Raw genomic sequence first — 21,064 nt, forward strand, 5'->3', positions numbered from 1 at the left:
TTGTAGCTCCTACGTGTTGCCATAATAAGTGTAAAGTCCAATAAATAGAATTCATCTGTGTATATATATATCTATATGTATATATACTCTTTAAACCTTAATTGGATACATTTAAACAAGCATATATGAAATACATTGAAACATCTCTTTTAAGAATAAAGGCTTTTAAATTTAGTAAATACTTAGTATTTATAAACTGTACATTTCATTTTACAAAAATAAGTCGAATCGGCTATGATACATTCATTTTGTTCCGAGTTATAAACATATATGTATGTATATATATATATCACATTTATTGAGATTTTACTCTAAAATATTTCCTAATGAGCACCCGGTGGTGTTTATTTACCTCTAACAAAGGGACAGTAAAAATATTTTTTGTTGGTTTCTAAATGCAATGTGACCCTTTTGCTTTCACAGTAGGTTCAGAAGGGACGGGATAGTTACATTTAAATACAAGCTGATATCGTAGCACGTTGTAATTATAAGAGATGCCGCTAATGGTGTTATTCTGAGGCCGATAATTCAGATTTGATTTGCTATCTGCTTGTGAAGTTTGGAGGATAATTTTCCCAGCACTGATAATTTACACGTGTACTTTCCTCTACCGGCTGAATTAATGGTGGTTGGTTGAAACCGTTAATCAGTATAACACAAGTCAACTGAAAAATCCATAGAGATAATTTGATTCACAGTTGGGTCACTGATTCATCTCCCAGTTCACTTAATGGTTATCATCTCCAGCCAGCTACGAAGGCTGGTCCCCCTTAATTTGGGTTGAAGGGTAGTCAGACTTCTGAATAACAGTATTATAAGAGTTGATTAACCTGCTCCATAACCTCGCTGATATGAACACATGCCCTTACAGTCATTTGTAAGTCAATGTGCCCTTTAAATGTAACCATCTGGAATGTAAACCTTGTAGAACCAAAACAAACCAGACCATGACTCAAATTGTTGCCAATTTACTCACTACTCACTCATCTGTATGGAGGATGCACTTAAATTGGCTGAAATTTTTACACCACAAATATAGTGAACTTATGCCCTTCTATTGCCCGATAGCCGTCCAAATGTATAGGTGGTATCACCATGAGTATTTTAAATTGTTCTAGAGGTAGTATATACAATATGAGCACCTTTTAAATGCTTGAGGGATGCCGCCAGGGTCTGACCAGGCCAGTGGGACCCTAGGTAAAAACCAAGTGGGCCCCGGCCAACCCAAACATACACCCTTCTTCTGGCCCTACACTGACCCATGCTGCCCCCTGCTCTTGCCCCCATCCCCGATCTTGGCTGCAACTAGAGGACAGTTATGCATGGCAGGCTTGGGGGGTAGGAGGGGAGTGTGTGGCTAGAGAGGGGGTCCTGGAAGAGGGTTGTGGCTGGGGGAAGCCCCAGTTGACCTCGGACCCTCCAGTCCAATACTGGATGCATCTTAACCAATGTCTTTACCCATGGCTGCCATTAGGGGGTACAGGGGGTATGTAAATCAGGGGCCCCATGGCATAGGGGGAGCCAGTGATTGAAAATCTTGATTTGTTGGTCAGGATGAGTCATGTCCAGGGTTTGGCATAATTGGGGAGTGACCAATGCAGGTCAGGGGTATGGCCACACAGGGGTTTTGTTTTTTTATTGGGGCCCCATTTAACTTGGCAGGGAACACCACCCAGGGGGGTAATAGTTGGGACCCCCTAGGGGAAGGGACCTTCAAACATAGTATGGGGACCCGTGATTATTGAAGGTGGTCTTATTTCTACCCAACCATGGTTGTTAGGATTAGGGCTAATTATGGTTAGGGCTAATTAGGGTTAGGCTTAACCCTAACCATAATAGTCTATCAGTGCAGACAGAATTTTTTCCCAATGCTGGTGAAAAGAAGCAACATGCATTGCTATTTAATAGATAAAGCAGGCTTAAGTGAAGTATCTGGCACATGTTGTTCCCACTAAAATTAATGGCATTTTGTGTACATTGAGTATTCCAGATGTATTGTGAAACCCTGCTCCATCTTTGTCTCAAATTCAACCACCGTATGGGAAGTTCTCATGTCAATGTGGCAGTCTTACAACATGTTTTGCTTTATTTACATAACTTTTAAACCGTGTCAGTTTTCACTTGGTCATTGTTGTTTATAGCAGGAGAAGGCTTGCTCTTTGGACATTCAGTTCCACCTTTAGAGATGTCTTGAAAGAAAAGCCGTGGTGTCCACAATGACATCAGGATCCGTTTATACTCTTTTCGAAAATTCTGATTAAGGAGTCCATATATGATAGCATTAAGGCAACTGTTAAAATAGGCCATGAAATAGCTGACAACGAAGAGCCATTCTGGAATATTGGGTGCAACTTCTGTAGGGTTGATGGACACTGCTAAGCCAATGAGATTTAGAGGAGCCCAACAAATGGCAAAAATAACAAACACTACGAACATTGTAAGAAAATTACGGAAATCGCTTTGTTTCATCCTTGGCTTGATTTCAGACTTGACTTTCCTCCTCACCTGAATCACCAAAATCCATATCCGGAGGTAACAAAAGGTCACCACACTGATTGGTACAATGAAATGAATGACGACGACAGTAATTGTGTAGGACGAGCTTACAGTTTGTACAAAAGTACACGAGTAGATCCGGGGATCGTACTCTAACGAGCCGACAAAAAAGTTTGGGACAGTTGCAACTACCGTGAGGGTCCAAATTAAACAGACATAGAGTATTGTATTCCACACGCTGAACAGCTTGTCATAGACGAAACTATGGCAGATGTAGCAATATCGGTTTATAGCAATCCCGGTGATGTTGAATATGGAACCAATCACGCTCAGGCCCATCACGAAGCCACTCACTTTGCAGTGTATTTCTCCCATTGCCCATTCATTTTTGAAAATAGCCATGAGCACTAAAGGATAAGGATACAAGGCCACCACGAGATCTGCAAAAGCCAGGCTCACTACAAAGGCATTACCTGCAAGAAACAAGAAGACAGGTATTCAGTTTCATTTATCTTTCCTTCAAGCAAGGCATAACCGAGCCAAACGTTCACAGTAAAGGTGTTGGATCAAAGTCGTTTTTCTTTTAAACATTGGATAAAACATTTTCTAAGTCACTGAAGAAGAATAAGGTCATTGTTTGAAGTTCCTGATTCTTTACTTTGTCCGAGATTGAATAGAAAATAATGTAATGCAATTTAGAAATAGAACCAAAATGGCTGAAGAATGTAGGGGAGAGGAATTTATTGGCAACTGCAATCTGGTAGACTGATTTTTATGGTCCAAACATTAAAGGGATACTGTCATGGGAAAACATTTTTTTTTCAAAATGAATCAGTTAATAGTGCTGCCCCAGCAGAATTCTGCACTGAAATCCATTTTTCAAAAGAGCAAACAGATTTTTTTTTATATTCAATTTTGAAATCTGACATGGGGCTAGACATATTGTCAATTTCCCAGCTGCCCCAAGTCATGTGACTTGTGTTCTGATAAACTTCAATCACTTTTTACTGCTGTACTGCAAATTAGAGTGATATTACCCCTCCCTTTTTCCTCCCAGCAGCCAAACAAAAGAACAATGGGAAGGTAACCAGATAGCAGCTCCCTAACACAAGATAACAGCTGCCTGGTAGATCTAAGAACAACACTCAATAGTAAAAACCCATGTCCCACTGAGACACATTCAGTTACATTGAGAAGGAAAAACAGCAGCCTGCCAGAAAGCATTTCATCACATGACCAGGGGCAGCTGGGAAATTGACAAAATGTCTAGCCCCATGTCAGATTTCAAAATTGAATATAAAAAAATCTGTTTGCTCTTTTGAGAAATGGATTTCAGTGCAGAATTCTGCTGGAGTAGCACTATTAACTGATGTGTTTTGAAAAAAAAATTTTTCCCCATGACAGTATCCCTTTAAAGAGGACCTGCCGTTGTCAACTCAGAAGGCTATAGAAAAGGAATCATGAAACACAAAATGTTTTTTCCCATATTCTACTGTCAGTTATCCAGTATTCACCTCTGTTCCACTGGCACAGCTCAGCCATTCCACAGTTCTCTCAATCACATCTTTCCATCTTTCTTACCTTCCTCAATATGGCAGTTAAAAATGGTGCCTGCCTACATCCAGTGATCACAAAGTGGAGATGACCAACCGTAATACATTTTGGAGCCTTAAATGAAATTTGGATTAATTTTGCCTATGGGTGACTGGTCCTCTTTAATGGGAAAAAAGAACCCTGTGGCAATTGCTCAGTTGGCATTTGATGGATTTATGTATTACTTACTATGCAAATCACAGTAATTTAATGCTAAATTTGCGTAGAAATGGAAATTACCCTGATTTTTTATGCCTTTTTATTTTTGCATAAAGATATATTTCTTGGCGTAATTTCACTGGCGAAAATTTGCATATGAGCAATTTGCATGCAAACATGTGCTCGTTGTAGAGAGGGAATTGCTATTGACTCCCAGCCATATGGAAGTTCATGTTTACTAGTAATCAAAATACCTCTTATTAATGTTATTTTAAGTCTTGTTGTTGTGCTAATATACTCACGTGGTGTGACCAATGCAGGTCAAGAGCTTGAGAAAAGGGGCCCCAAGGCTGGAATCTTGTTTTTATACTACAATCCCATTCATTATCCTAAAACGTTTTGTTTCAATACCCTAAATTCTCATGTTGTGGAATTTTTAAGAACCCAGAGACCACTTGAGGGGAAAGACAAAGTTTATTACACAAGTGCGTCATTGATTCTGAACTCACAAAGAATCAGAACCCCAAACAAAAGATCACAGGGTTTTTATAGACTTGTAAAAAGGGAGTTATTGGTGGGAGAGCCTAGAGTTATCGCTCCACAGCATAGTATAACAAAGCACTGCTCTTACAGCCAAGCACATGGCTCTGCCCTCAAGGCCAGGGTACTTATGACCAAGTCTAGCATAAGAACAGAATCCATCCAAGTCAAGGGGGGGGGGGGATCCCAGGGGAATTTACATACAAACTTAATATCTAACATGTGCACTCTAGATAAAGAGTTGCCATTAAGACTTAAATAAATATTGGCCTAAATTATCCCTGTGTTCTGTAATGATTTAGGTATGGGGTCCCGACCTCATAGAGCTACAATCTCAATGTTGCTACCTGGGGCACAGGGAGATATGGGAAGTAGTAGTCCAAGGCCACAAGCCCTAAGCATTGATCTAGAGTTTTTTGAGGCTAGGAATTCATGATGTAATTTCCTTTGAGGTCGTCAGCATGTACAGTATATAATGTATACTGAATAATATGCCCCCTATTGCATTAGAACTCAGTAGAAGTCCACTTATTTTTTTCTGTAAAATTTGGGCACATTTCAGCTGGTGTTTAATGTGGACTTGAAAAGGCTTATACTATATATATATATATATATATTACAACCCCGATTTTAAGTTTTTCAGGGGACCAGGAAAAAATGATGTAAAATCCGGGAAAATGTAAAATCAGGAAAATGTGTTAAAGTAACTTTTTCTTTAAGTACTGAAAGGATATAAGCACAGGAGTCCGTTTTACTTTGAGATTCAATATTTACTGCATTAATAACAAAGGTCAAAAATTGCAGCGTTAATGTTACACTATTGGGGGCAGGACTGTATAAGGGGCCGACTAATTGGAATTGACCATTTACAGGCACAATTGTAAAATATTAATCTGGTCAGTATTTTAAACCTCTTTATTTCACAAATAAAAACATTCATAGAGGGGAAAAAAAGCAGTTTTTGGGAACATCAGGACAAAATGTTGATGTAAAATTTGGGAAAATATTACTTAAAATCAGGGAAATGCATCCATTGAAATGCATTATAAATTGGTGGGACCACAAATAAAAAATATAAAATGAGGGAAAACTTAAAATCAGGGCACTTAAAATCAAAGTTTCACTGCATTCTATTTCTACCAGTGATGCTTTTTTATGACGTAATAATACAATTATGTTCACCCTAGACTTCCACATACAAAGGCAAAGACATTCCATGCACACACATCTCAACAAACTAGATGGAAAGTGCAAAGTGCAAAAAGCGTCTGATTGTGTCTGATTGTGCCCTTTTTTTGCACTTGGCACACTGCAATTGGCTTCACAAATGAGGCTTATGGACTAAGACAATAGAGCACTCTCCTAACCGACACATCACATCCATAGACTATATAAATAACCTAACAATCAGCTTAATGTCACAATGTATAATCAATAACAATGGTATCCTAAACAGCCTACTCCATTAATCAATCAATAAGAAATGAAAACAGAGCAAAAATTAGTGATGCTTTCCACCAAGTCCAATGTTTAAATGTTGAATAAAAGCTCATAAATGAAGGGTGCTAGGTGATTAGTCCAAGGATAAATGGATGAGCGCTGCCAGAAGAACAGAATGAATGATGAGAATAATGGATAAATGAAGTCTCTACTGGTCCAGGGCGTTTTAGGAAAGAAGCTGCTGCAAAAAGATGACCTTCATAAAGATGATATGCACTCCAAATGTATATATATATATATATAGATATAGAACCAACTCTGAAGTCAGGGGTACCTTTTAAATAATTTATACCTACATATGTCCTAAACAGGAGCCTCCATACACTAGGGGGTTATTTATCAAGGTCCGAATTGTTCTAAGTATTTCTAACAAAAAAATCTGATCAACTCCGACTGCCCGAATGAACCTTATTTATCATTTAAAAAGTCAGAAAAAGTTGGGTCGGGCAAAAATCCAATAACTTCGGAGCTTTGCCCAAAAAGTACGAATTTTTCATACTTTTTCGCAAATGTTACAAATTTTTCAGAGTTTTCGGACTTTTTGGTCCAAAATCCCCAAAATGATCAGATATCAGTACGGACAGCAGCGCAGACATTGGGACCTTCCCCGTTGACTTATACAGGACCTCGAGAGCTTTGAGATGCCGGATTTTCGGAGTCTGACTTTTAAGACCATCAGGCTTTAATAAATTCTGAATTCGAATTTTGGATATTCGGAGCATAATAAATAACCTCCTATAAGTTTAGTTAATAAATTTAGCATACATTTCCTACAAATCTCTTTAAGCTGGTCATACAAATACATATATGTACAATAATATGTGTGTGTTGAGCAAATGATCTGGATTATGCTATTCTGATATGGATATCTTTTGTTTCTGTATTGTGACAGGTTTGGACATTTCTGCTTATCTGAATACACTTGGCCTCATATACTTGACCTCCTGCCACATTTCAGGATATCACAGTCCCATCATCATCATCAGAGAATGACAGTAAGTAGTGTCTGTGCTTTAAACTAAGGGGCCGATTCACTAACTTCAAGTGAAGGATTCGAAGTAAAAAAACTTCGAATTTCGAAGTGTTTTTTGGGCTACTTCGACCATCGAATGGGCTACTACGACCTTCGACTACGACTTCGAATCAAACTATTCGAACTAAAAATCGTTTGACCATTCGACCATTCGATAGTCGAAGTACTGTCTCTTTAAGAAAAACCTTCAACCCCCTAGTTCGCCATCTAAAAGCTACCGAACTCAATGTTAGCCTATGGGGAAGGTCCGATCGCACTATTTGCGCTAAAATCCTTCGACTTCGATATTCGATAACTTATCTCCAATATACTTTAATTAAAAAATGTGTACCGTTTTTATAAGAAACCTGACTGTATGTAGTGAAATTCTTCCTTCATTTACTGCTGTGGATAGGAATTGTCAGATGGTCCCTAACTGCTGAGCAGGGAAACAATCATACTTATGAACAGCAGGGGGAGCCCCCGCCTTACTTCCCAGCCATGCAGAACTCAAGCAGCTTTGTTTATGACGATCCCTAAGCAGCCCAGACCACACTGAGCATGTGCACAGTCTTAGTCTTGCAAAGATGTTTAACAAAGTTACAAGATGGTGACCCCCTGTAGCCAACCTTAAAAGCATAAATTATTTGTTTGATTAGGCTTGTGGTGCACTAAGTTCATGTTTATATTTAGTATACAAAATACAGCATTTCTAGCCTTATTCTATTTTAGACTTTACATGCCCTTTAATTCCCAGTCGAATATCGAGGGTTAATTAACACTCAATATTCGACCCTTTGTGAATCGGCCCCTAAATCCTTTTAACAAGTGTATCCTCCTCTGCAAATTTTTTTTTTTTTTACAGTTTCTAATTGGTTTTGCTGCCCTAATTTTACTGTAAATGAGAAACAAGGTGCCCGGCTTAAAATTAACGGGTATCTTTGATGTGATTCTGCATTGTCCGTGTATTTTTTACTAGGGGCAAACTTATTGAATTGAGATTTTAATCATCTCAAATATTATTTAAAAAAATTTAGTTGTCCAAACTTGAATAATAAAGATGTATCAATCAAGAAAAAAAAAAAATCTTACAAATGAAAATGAAAAACTTCCACCACTAAAACCTGCCGCCCTGCAGACAACGGGAGGTGTAATTTCAACATTCATGGAATTTTATTTTTGAATTTAAGGTGCTACATTCTTAAAAATGAATAGACCAATGTGATTATCTCTGTAATTTTGAAATGTTTTCCATTGTTTCCATTTAACCTCAACAACATCAGATCTGCTAGATATGCCCATGCGCCAGATACCATGGCAAATAACATGTATTTTTTCCATTACCCATTGCAATAGACACTCCTTTGCAAGGTGCAGTTTAGGGAATACTTATTCTCACTAATTATCCCATTATCAACTTCCTCAGCTAGTTACTAAACTGTCATTCATCTGCTGGTGACTAATAAAGGCGTCCAAAGGGGCCTCCTCTGATTGAGGCAGTGCAAAACAGCAAATTAAGTTGTACGGTGATGTTCTTATTTTTGGCACTTATTAATGAATCTTTTAGTGAATGTTTCGTTATCTTAATCTCTAGATCTGTTGGGACACAGAGGACTCTTTACCTATTTATAAGACATCTAATTATCCAGACGTTTAAGCTACATAGATACTGATAAACCTTAAAGTGAACGTACTTAGAGCTAAATAAACCCAAACAAAGGGAATTGGTGGCTTATAGCTTTGGAGAGGTGAAATTTGCATTTCAAGGAACTGATGTAAAATAAATTTCACGCTAGGCATCTTTTGAACTTATTATGAATATGGTATGACCTACTTTAAGAAATAATTAAGGTGCAGGTAGTGGTTTTTGGCTTCAAAGTTCCCCTCTCACTGATCTTTATCCAACAAAAACACACACAAACCTGCCTTTTGGAGTAGGATGGGGGGTGTCAACCCAAGGCTCTGCACACAGCACTCCCCTAGCACTTGCCTCTAGCCTGTGGCCCTCAATTGTTGTTTAAAGGAACAGTAACGTCAAAAAATAAAAGTGTTTTAAAGTAATGAAAATATAATGCAGTGTTGCCCTGCACTGGTAAAACTGATGTGTTTGCTTCAGAAACACTACTATAGTTTATATAAATAAGCTGCTGTGTAGCAATGGGGGCAGCCATTCAAAGGAGAAAAGGTTCAGGTTACACAGCAGATAGCAGATTAGCTCTGTCTGTCTAATGGTGTTATCTGTCATCCATTAGTTAACCTGTGCCATATAGCCGTTTTTCAATTTCCGCCATTGCTCCTCAGCAGCTTGTTTATATGAACTATAGTAGTGTTTCTGAAGTAAAGACATCAGTTTTACCAGTGCAGGGCAACAGTACACGATATTCTCATTACTTTAAAACACTTACATTTTTTGGTGTTACTGTTCCTTTAACAACAACTAAGGGTCAGGGCAGACAGGCAGATTTGGGGAGATTAGTCGCCCGTCGATAAATCTCCTCTTCTTCAGGGCGACTAATCTCCCCGAACTGCCTCTCCTGCGTTCCAACCGGCTTAAATGTAAATCGCTGGCAACTTCAGAAAATGAATCGCTCCCGCTCCCGCCGCCGATTTACATTTTAACGGGGAGGCAGTTCGGGAAAATTAGTCGCCCCAAAGAAGAGGAAATATTTCACGGGGCGACTAATCTCCCTGAATCTGCTGTGTGACCTGACCCTAAATGTAGATCGGGTGGAATTAGTTTTGGTTCTGGTTACACCAATACTATAGGAAACCTCTTTCTAATGCTTCTGTGACTTCATTTTATAGTCGTGGTGGAACTTCAAAAACAGATGGGATCCTTGGTGCCTAGAGAGAGATGTGCATATGTTTTTGTGTCCCATGTCTCCTAGGACAATGGACACCACACTGTATGTCTACGTACTCATTATACACAAGTGGGACCTGGATGGTCTCTCTGCTCCTCAGTACCCCCTTTCTGTAGACACACGTTTCTGTTAAAATTGTAGCATCATTGTTGTACATTTTCATGTTGATCTGAAATCAATATACAATAAGCAAGTTATCGATAGCAAAGTTCACCTCTTCCTTGAAGCAGATGGTTTTAATAATGCTTTGAGTGGAGCATTTTCCGTAGACTAAATTGCAGAGAAATCTACTATAGTTGAACGATTCGGAATGATGGGAACAGTTTAAATATAAGAAGTGCAATCACACAGACAGACATCTTTTCACAGAGACATCTATATATAAAGTGTGTTTGGACTAGAGAATGTTCTGTTTTTCTCTGAAGCAAGAAAACGATGTGCAATTTACTGATAAACTGCTTGTGGCATGAGGGGTCTTCAGAGAAAGTCAATGCAAGAGCCTGGGCCATTATTCTAGCCAGAATGTATTATTGCATGTTCCCTGCTTAACAACAGCCATACAGATATGCAGCTTTTTCTTACTTGAACATTGTGCTTTGTACAAGGGGCAGATTTATCAAGGGTCGAATTTCAAGTGGAAAATACTTTGAAATTCGACCATCGAATAGAATCCTCCGACATTCGAATTCGAAGTCTGAGGATTTTATTCATCGAACGATCGTATACTGATCATAGTACGATCATACTTCGAATCGTACGATTCGTACGATTTTCCTTCGAAACCCAAAAACTTAGAAATATGCTCTGGCAGGTCCCCATAGGCTAACATAGCACTTCGGCAGGTTTAAGTTGGCGAAGTATTGAAGTCGAATTTTTTTTAAAGAGACAGTACTTCGATTATCGAATGGTCGAATAGTCGAACGGTTTTTACTTCGAATCAAAGTCGAAGTAAATACGAAGTCGTAGTATCCTATTTGATGGTCGATGTATCCAAAAAATTACTTCACATTTTGAATTTTTTTAACTTCGAAAATTCCCTCGATTCCACTTCGACCCTTGATAAATCTGCCCCTTAATGTTCTGACTCCATGAAGCATCTTTTTGTTGTATTTAGTATATTTGTAATTGCACAATATTTATTGGGAATTCACTATTTTGGATTTGGCCGAACCCCCCCCCAAATCCTTTGCGAAAGATTCAGGTGAATACTGAACCAAATCCTAATTTGCATATGCAAATTATGGATGGGAAGGGAAAAACATTTTTTTCTTCCTTGTTTTGTGACAAAAAGTCAGGCATATGCAAATTAGGATTTGGATTCGGTTTGGCTGGGCAGAAGGATTCGGCCAAATCCGAATCCTGCTGGAAAAGGCCAAATCCTGAACCGAATCCTGGATTTGGTGCATCCCTAGTATTAATTGACAATAAGAGATGATGTTATTTCCACGTTGGCCTGTAAATGCCACAAGAACAGCTTCCAGCCTTGGGCCCTTTTATCTCTGTCCTTTCTGCCTTCACATTTATTTTTGAGACCTGAAATTGAGTGACAGGCAGATACGCTGACGGAATTGGCAGCTTCAATCTGTATGGCCACCTTTATTGCCCTCATACTCATCTGTATAATAATAATAATATAAATAATGGGGTTTTTAGGTGGAAAAAAACTATCAATCAATCAATCAAACAGGTTGTAAAATATCAAAACTAAATTAATGACGTTTCCTGTCTACTGAAGACATCAAATTCATTGACTTTTATATGTTGTCAACATTTTGAATTTAGGCACTCTGATTTTGTATTCACATCATCTTCAAAGTCCTTATTCCTCACGGCTTCGTCGAATGTGTCTCAATGTTTCTGGTACTCATGAGAACACTCAGCAATCCTCAGTCCCAATTTTTTATGAAAATTCAGTGGATGGTCAGAGAGGTCATGGAATACATTGCCTTTGTTCTTTATGTCATGTCTCTTGATTTTCAAATTGCCACTAACTCTAGGGGGTGATCACTACAGGAACAGTAGTTAGAACTGTGATAACTAATTGTAATTAGTTACATTTTAAATGTGTTTCTGCTTTTGAGTTGCGGTTTTGCTTGATCATGCTTATTCGTTCATGATCATGGTTGTTATTATTAGTATATTTAAAAAAAAATGTAAATCTCACAATGTTTCCATCTTTTGTACAACAAACAAATATCAATAAAACATCTCACCACCAAGAACCTACTGAAATTGAATTTAAAATTGTGGGAAAAAACCTTGAGATTTGTGTGAATTGCATCAAAATCACAGCCTGAACAATTATAACTTTGCCCTGACATCTTACTTATTACATACAATGCTAAAAGTGATTTCCCTGTTCTGAGCAGCAAATTAATCTGTGCATAGGCTTCTCAATAGTTTGAGGATGACCAATGGACCAAGGAAGAGTATTGTGAGTAATCAAACCACTAAGCAAACGATATTCCTATCATGGAGCCTGGATTTCAAAACTAGAACAAAAAAATTTTTCTAAGCTTTCGAATGGCCATATTCATTAGGATTAATAATATCCAACATGGTGCCTGCCGTACCACTGGATAGCTTCAAAGCGGACCACAACAAGTAGCCTTTCTAAAGTGCTATAGCAAAGATTCTCAGAACGTGGAGCTAAATACGATAAGCACCTAAGAGGCTCAAAAAGTTTCTGAAATTGTGGATTCTAAAATAATTTCATCTATTAGTTAAAACTGACAGCCACACATATTAATCAAATTCCCAAGATGGTTATGGATTTCCATGTAGACAAGGGCATCGTAGCCAATTTCAAAGACCTACACAGAAAACATGATACACTTACTACATGTAGTAAGGATTGTTATGAAATCCCATGGCACACACAACACCAAGGCACAGCATTGATTTTAACAGAAAAAAAACATTGCATAATGGCTTGACATGGTGGGATACCCACTGCCTAGATCAGGGATCCCCAACCTTTAGAACCCGTGAGCAACATTCAGAAGTAAAAGGAGTTGGGGAGAAACACCAGCATGAAAAATGTTCCTGGGGTGCCAAAGAAGGGCTACTGTTGGCCATTTAGTTGCCCCTATGTGGATGGTCAACCTACATTGAGGCTCTGTTTGGCAGTGCACCTGTTTTTTATACAACTAAAACTTGCCTGGAATTCAAAAATAAGCACCTGTTTTGAGACCATGAGGAGCAACATCGAAGGGGTTGTTGAGTAACACGTTGCTCACAGGCTACTGGTTGGGGATCACTGGCCTATATAATGTAAGTTCCAGTGAGTAGAACAAATCAATTATAAAACTTCTGACCACTAGTGAAAATATAGTATAAAGCAGTGATCCCCAACCCGTAGCTCGGGAGCATCATGTTGCTCTCCAACCCCCTTGGATGTTGCTCCCAGTGGCCTCAAAGCAGGAGCTTATTTTTGAATTCCTGGCTTGGAAGCAAGTTTTAATTGCATAAAAACAAAGTATGCTGCCAAGTAGAGCGTCCTAAAGGCTGCCAGTCCACATAGGGGCAACCAAAAAACCAATGACAGACCTTATTTGGCACCCCAAGGGTTTTTTTGCATGCTTGTGTTGCTCTCCAACTCTTTTTACATTTGAATGTGGCTCACGGGTAAAAAAGTTGGGGACCCCTGGTATAAAGACTGCAGCAACTCTAATGTTTGCTCACTGCAAGAAAGCCATCTACCGTATTTGTCATCAAGTTATCTCTGCTGGAATCTGAAGCCATAGACAAGACTCCCTTGCATCATACAGTGCAGCCAATCTAACTCTTACTCTTTCTATGTTGGCATATTGCCATTATCAGTGCACATGTCTAAATGTTAACTAGAAGAAGGAGGTAGAGATTGAGAAAGCAGGAAGTAAAAATATATTTTAGGGTTGTCCTGTCTCTGGTGGTCAACACTACATACCCTCAATCACCCAGTATCTTTCGTTGAGAGCCTTTTTGTTAATTATATAAAAGTAAAGTAAGTGAATATTGTTAAAACTTTTGATGTTTGTAGCTTTTGTTCAGTTTGGTGTTATTTCAGAAAATGTTAGGTATGCAGAATGGCATGAATCCAAATACCTCTTAACAAATTAGCACTTAGGAGTCCAAATTCACTGCCATAAATGGAGGAGCCAAGCAGCTGGTTTATTAATTGTGTTTGAAGAATATGTTAAGAAGAACCTGTCAGAAACAGCTGGAAGCTTTTTGCAGAAATAACCAGGTGAATTCTGCCAAGAACAAACTCAAAGAACCCCGCTGAGGATGTTTTTTTTTTTACTCGTTTTTGCATTAAAAAAATAAATTCAAATCAGACAAAAGTAGTTTGCGAAATAATGACTTTGTACCAATAATAATCAGGGATGCAATTTAAGCACACAATTTGATTCAGTTAGGCTTGTTGAGTAATCTTGAAAACAATTAACATTTGCTCATCCAAATTACTTAACCACTTGAATGAGTAATGAAATGGTTTCGAGATTACTCAACAAGCCCTATAGCTTTAGCCTTATGTAAGAGGTACACCCCCCCAATAAAATTTGTGCAATAAAACAAATTCAGCACTTATTTTGTGTCCTGTAAGACCATATTTGCCAGGAACATTTCCTGCTCTGCTACTGAGGGAACCAATGTGCACAGCTGAGGTAGGAACTTTTACAGGATGCGCCAGTTCCCAAGTTGCCTGATCTAAAGTCTACTGTTTTATAAAAGCCATACTAGTATATTTATTGCTATTTGTTATACAGTATGTATTTCCAGAACAGTATTAGTACAGCATAATATTATATCACCTGTATACTGAATTACTTGTATATATGATTACTTAGTTTAGGAACTTTAACATGATGCGCCAGTTCCCATGTGCAGGATTAAGAAGATGACTTCTCTCTTACCCTACCCTCGCACTCTGAATTCATTTTCATATGTGCAACAGTTATCGCTACCACTGTAGGTACTGTATATTATGACCTGGAAAAGGACTTTTATTTATGGATGATCCACTTATCCTATTAAATGGCTCAGTCACTGAGCAGTGCAACATATTCAAGGTTACTCAACAAACAACGTATTCAAGGTTACTCAATAATTGCTTCAGGCTGATCACTTCTACATACTGTATATCATGATCTGGATCAATAAAAATCCTTCATAGACAGCTGAAAAAGGGTTTATTTGTGATGGTTCATCCACTTATTCACCCATCTGAATGGCTCAGTCACTGGGCAGTGAAACCTATTCAAGGTTACTCAACAAACAACGTACTCAAGGTTACTCAATAGTTGCTTCAGGCTTATCGCTACTACATACTGTGTATATCATGACCTGGATCAATAAAAATCCTTCATAAAGAATAAGAAAAAAAGAAACTTTGTCTGTGACTATATATACTTCTCCATACTTTCTGTGTTTTATATAGGATTTCATGACTTGTGTTTATCACAGTTATGGTTACCACTTAGAATGTAACCTTATGATAAACACAAGTCAAGAAATCCTATATAAAACACAGAAAGTAAGGAGAAGTATATATAGTCACAGACAAGGTTTATTTATTTCTTATTCTTTATTAAAATTTCAGTGATACTCATTGGTTGGCTTTCGAGTCTGGGAACACGCATTTTCTATAAGGAGTTATTTTCCTTTTAAATAATAAAAAATCCTTCATAGACAGCTGAAAAAGGGTTTATTTATTTATATTCATCCATCCGAATTGCTCAGTCACTCGGATGAGTGGTGAAACATTTTAAGGTCACTCAACAAGTCCAGTTGCTTCAAGCTTATTACTAGTAGATTTTATGGGTCATATAGGACCTGGAAGGCAATGTGCAAAGAGTAATGATGGGCAATTTGTCCCGTTTCACCAAAAAATGTGAGAACTTCCTGCGAAATTCGCGAAACGTCGAAAAATTCACGAAACGCATTGAAGTGAATGGGCGTCAAAATTATTTTGATGCCCGTCAATTTATACGCGCGCCTATTTTGTCAAATGCATTAAAGTCCGAATAATTTTGACGCGCGACTATTCTGACGCACGCCCACATTTTTTTGACACAGCCGGCTGAGAAACGCGGAAGTTCGCTGCGAATTTGCCCTTGCCTAAATTATTTGCCCATCACTAGCAAAGAGCAAAACGCTCTCCAGGTTGCCACGACGCGTACGGCAGCACTAAAAATAACAATATCCATACCAACGACCTTTCTTTGATTCAAGTAGATTCTCAAGTGTTTCTAGATAGCAGCTTTCCCCAAATCCTTGTAAATTAATTACCAATTAGGTTAGCACTCATATAACACTCATATACTTTATTAAAATTCCCCTCCTTAGTGTTTATTAATTACTAAAAAGTTTCACAGGTTACAATTTGCCAGCTTCACAAAAATCGTACATGTACAGGGTTATCCTAATGCTAAAAACTCTAAAAAAAAAAACTATATTTTTCTAGATTTATTATACCCCGAGGCTGCAAATATATTTCAGGCTTTTTGGGCAAAAATCCGAAAAATTCTTATGATTTGGGAAAAACTAACAATTTTGAGTTTTAGCTTTATTTTATAGAGTTTTCCCCCGATCTGATTAAATCGTGCTTTTTAAATAATTAATAAGGTCAGACCGTGGATTTTAGTTTGGTCAGACTTTTTTTATTTAAAAAAAACAGAAAAAATGGATTTTGATAAATAACCCCTGTGATATATAGAATAGATTTGTTTCTTTTCATAGCCATAAATTTAGGTCATACACCAAAATTCCTTTTAAACAGAACTAATCGTTACATAGAACTCAACTACCTTTTACTTAGATCCCAAAAAAGGATTATTATGTCATGGGATACATATAGTCATTTTCACCAGATTATTTCTCTTTAACAGGGTGAGTAACTGATTAAGAGATTTGTGTAGACCACAAGGTGACCCCACAATGCTTCAAATTTACCTTAAAAACATCTTTCCCATCAGGAAGATTAGCATGTTTTTAAAAGAAAATTCCACTCAAGTTTTCCCGTTACCGCTCCCTTGTTTGCGGCTATCTTAGGCACTGCATCCACTCGCAATACGGGTTCTTTGCGGAACAAAAATTATCCCAAAATAAAATACATAAAACTTTTAAATACACATGCAAAAGGTGGGTTTAACACTAGAGCACTGAAAATTGCAAGCTGGAGCTCTAACCCCCATTTCACAGGACATGTTGTTGGTCTTGGTGTGTTAGAGCATATATTTTTATTGCAGACAGGGTCAGACAGGGGGATCCGGGCAGGGTCGGACAGGAGTAATGGAGGACCACCGGGGCTGCCATATGAAGGCCCCTCAAGGCAGTCACTAGGGGGCCCTTCCTGGGTTCCCTCTATGTTCCTCAGTAAACGCCGGTTCAGACGCCGGTTCATGCACCAGCATGGCTGGGCCGGTGGGGGCCCATGAGGCCCAGAGCCCACCGGGTTTTTTCCTGGTGTCCCGCAGCCCAGTCCGACACTGGGTCCAGGCCCTAACTTTAAGGGCCCACTCTTCCTACCCAGAGTTTAAAAATGCCTTAACTTCAATACCTTCCTATTGACTCCAGTGCATTTTGGCAACATTTTGCCACTTCTCACAGTTTTTACGAATTTTTCGGGCAGTTTCACACATCACTACAGATATTTTGGGCATTTACCGTTCGACAAGAGACATGCATATAGTAGAGATTAGCTGATGTTACAGAAGAACAATAAGAATTTTGTTACAGAAAGATTTGCTTATTATTTCCATTTCTATTTCAATTTTTTTGTGCTTTGAATCATAATTGTTGAAATGTTCTGTTTAATCATTAGAGATTTTCTCCGTCTCTGTCGGGTACAATGCTTTTTCAGATCAGTAGCACGCAAACGGATACAACAGAACTTTAATAAATGTTGTCACTTTTCTTAGACAGGTATTGTCCAATATAACAAAGACAGAATCCATTCTCTTGGTTTAATCATTTGCTGCTATTCGAATGTTTTCTTTTTTCCAATCTACTTGCTATGACGTTCCTATTAAAGCTTCTAGGTTGAAAGTGATAATTGAATAGAAACGCTATATAATTATAGAGACAATGCGTCTCGAGTGTACAACCTGCAACAAATGTTGTTTGTCTGCTGTCAACTATGCTGTCATGTCGGGGAAAGTTCTGTAATAGGGAGAATTTGGCAGAGTGACTGGCAATGGGCACAAGTATTGGTGGGAGGTGGGTGGAGGAAGCTTATTGTAACAATAAAAAGTAAACTATATGCATGTAAGAGATGTTATTCCCACTGGGGAAAGTCTGTGGTTACATAAGAATTGACCATAGTGTGTGTGAATGTGATGGGGCCTTAGATTGTAAGTTCCTCTGGGGCAGAGAATTATTTATAATCGCTGTAAAGCACCTCACAAATGTCCAGTGCTATATAAATAACAGGAAATAAAATACAGTATGTCGAAAAAATATTCAATGCAGAATGCTGCCACTTTGCAGAGAGATTGACTGAACTGAAGAATTGAGCAGCAAATCAGGTTAATTAGGGGCCGATTCACTAACTTCGAGTGAAGGATTCGAAGTTAAAAAACTTTGGGCTACTTCGACCATCGAATGGGCTACTTCGACCTTCGACAACGACTACGAATCGAAGGATTCAAAGTAAAAATCGTTCGACTATTCGACCATTCGATAGTCGAAGTACTTCGACCCCCTAGTTCGCCATCTAAAAGCTACCGAAGTCAATGTTAGCCTATGGGGAAGGTCCCCATAAGCTTGGCTAATTTTTTTTGATCGAAGGATATTCCTTCGATCGTTGGATTTAAATCCTTCGAATCTTTCCATTCGAAGGATTTAATCGTTCGATCGAAGGAATTAATAGTTCGATCGAAGGAATAATCCTTCGTTCGTTCGATCGAACTATCTGCGCTAAATCCTTCGACTTCGATATTCGAAGTCGAAGGATTTTAATTCCTAGTCAAATATTGAGGGTTAATTAATCCTCGATATTTGACCCTTAGTGAATCGGCCCCTAAATGTGAGATTAGAAATGACATAACCCCGGGTTAGACACTGAATAGGTGTATCCTTAGAATATGACCGCTCAAGATTCACCCCACCAAGCCATATCCCTCCAATCAGCTCCACCAACTCTGTGTGCTCAGCCACCAGCATCCTGACTATAATATAAGTCCAAATGAGCAATTCAGACGGCACTCCGGAAAAGTTTATTGCAACATTAGGGGAACAGCATCGCCATACGCGTTTCGGGAAACACTCCCTTAATCATACCCTTAATTGAGGATTTGTGGGGATAAGAAATTGTGAAACTGTAGGCAGTGTCATTCTGTGACTATTAAAACAAAGTACAAAGTCTTGTTTAAAAAAAAAGGATAGTGACTCGAGGGATGAAAACATAATTGTGACTCATTATACACAACCCTGGCAGAGCCTTACCTTGAGTGTGCAGTACAGTCTTGCATCCAAGTCCTTAAGAAGGATATTAATGAGCTGGAAAGAGTGAAGAGACTATTGAACTATAAGGAAAGACTACCAAGGTCGGGTTTGTTTTCTCTAGGAGAAAAGGCTCATCTCAGGGGACATAATTACAAGTACATTAGAGGACATTATAGGCAGATAGAGAGGGACCTTTTTCCCATAGAAAGATCAACAAACCAGAGAACTTTAGATTTTAGGAAATGAACATTTGAAGTAGTATAGGTAGTTCTTCAAGTTGAAGTTGGGGAATGCCCTGGTGGGTGATGTTGATCTATCTATCTATCTATCCGTCTATCTATCTATCCGTCTATCTATCTATCTATCTATCTATCTATCTATCTATTATCATCTATCTAGCCATCTGTCTATCTATCTGTCCGTCCGTCCGTCCTCCCTCCCTCCCTCCCTCCCTCCCTCCCTCCCTCCCTCCCTCTCTCTCTCTCTCTATCTATCTATCTATCTACCCTCTACCCCCTCTTCATTCAAAAAATGTCGTTTCTTGTAAGGGGCGGCACCCACCAAATTTCCAATTCATTTAGTTACACGTAAATCATTCATAAATTTATTTTTTTACTTAACAAATGTGGCAGTTTTAAATGTCAGTTTAATTTCTAATAAAACTATCACTTTAAACAGTTTTATTGCACCATATAAGCACGTTATACACCATATATTCCCTCCAGCTTGAATTAATTTTTAATGAATATTAATTTATAAATCTGTTAATTCAGCACTTTAGAGCATGTTGCTTTCTTGTGGTTCTCGTGGTTGTCTTTCAGTCTCTATAAGACTTTTGTTTAATTAATGTAGCTTGCACTTTCTTACCTGGTGCATCGCATCACGGGTGCATAGATATCAATCAGGAAGGTATTAGATCTTTATGGGGGTTATTTATCAAAATACAAAAATATCTAAATATTTTATGAAACCTACTCCAACCAAATCCACATGGGTTATTTCCCCTTATTTCCCAATACATTTTCCCGACAATTTTTTTGCCCAAAAAACACGAAATTTCAGAAATTTCAGATTATTGCACGAAACCGAGCGCAGATCTTCCGTTGCCTTATATATAGTACAACCTCGGCAGATAGATGCCAGATTTTCTGATTCTGACTTTTTCCACTTTTGGGGTATAATAAATCCAGAAAAACTCAAGTTTTTTTTTTTTTTACACTAAAAGGGTCAATTGAATTAGAAATGCTATTACCGGTGTGGGATCCATTATCCAAAAAAGCTCAGAATTATAGAAAGTCTCCTTCAGATGCAATTTTATACAGTTTTCTGTGTAATAATTAAACAGTTCCTTGTTCTTGATCCCAACTAAGATATAATTAATCCTTATTGGAAACAAAACCAGCCTATTGGGTTTATTTAATGTTTACATGATTTTCTAGTCTAAGGTAAGAAGATCCAAATTACGGAAAGA

The 21,064-nt window shown here is 38.2% G+C and overlaps 1 protein-coding gene across 1 annotated transcript; it reads right to left on the reverse strand.

Moving 5' to 3' along the window:
- Nucleotides 1–1,654: 1,654 nt before the first annotated feature.
- mtnr1b.L (melatonin receptor 1B L homeolog) lies at nucleotides 1,655–20,469 on the reverse strand. The gene is made up of 4 exons (XM_041581296.1): nucleotides 20,461–20,469; nucleotides 19,594–19,647; nucleotides 12,899–12,977; nucleotides 1,655–2,969 (listed from the first exon to the last, which is right to left on the reverse strand). The coding sequence occupies exons 1-4, from the start codon at nucleotides 20,467–20,469 to the stop codon at nucleotides 2,101–2,103; spliced, it is 1,011 nt and encodes a 336-aa protein (XP_041437230.1). The 3' UTR covers nucleotides 1,655–2,100.
- Between the last annotated feature and the right edge of the window lie 595 nt (nucleotides 20,470–21,064).

Source organism: Xenopus laevis, chromosome 2L (assembly GCF_017654675.1).
Source record: "Xenopus laevis strain J_2021 chromosome 2L, Xenopus_laevis_v10.1, whole genome shotgun sequence".
NCBI classification, from domain to species: domain Eukaryota; kingdom Metazoa; phylum Chordata; class Amphibia; order Anura; family Pipidae; genus Xenopus; species Xenopus laevis.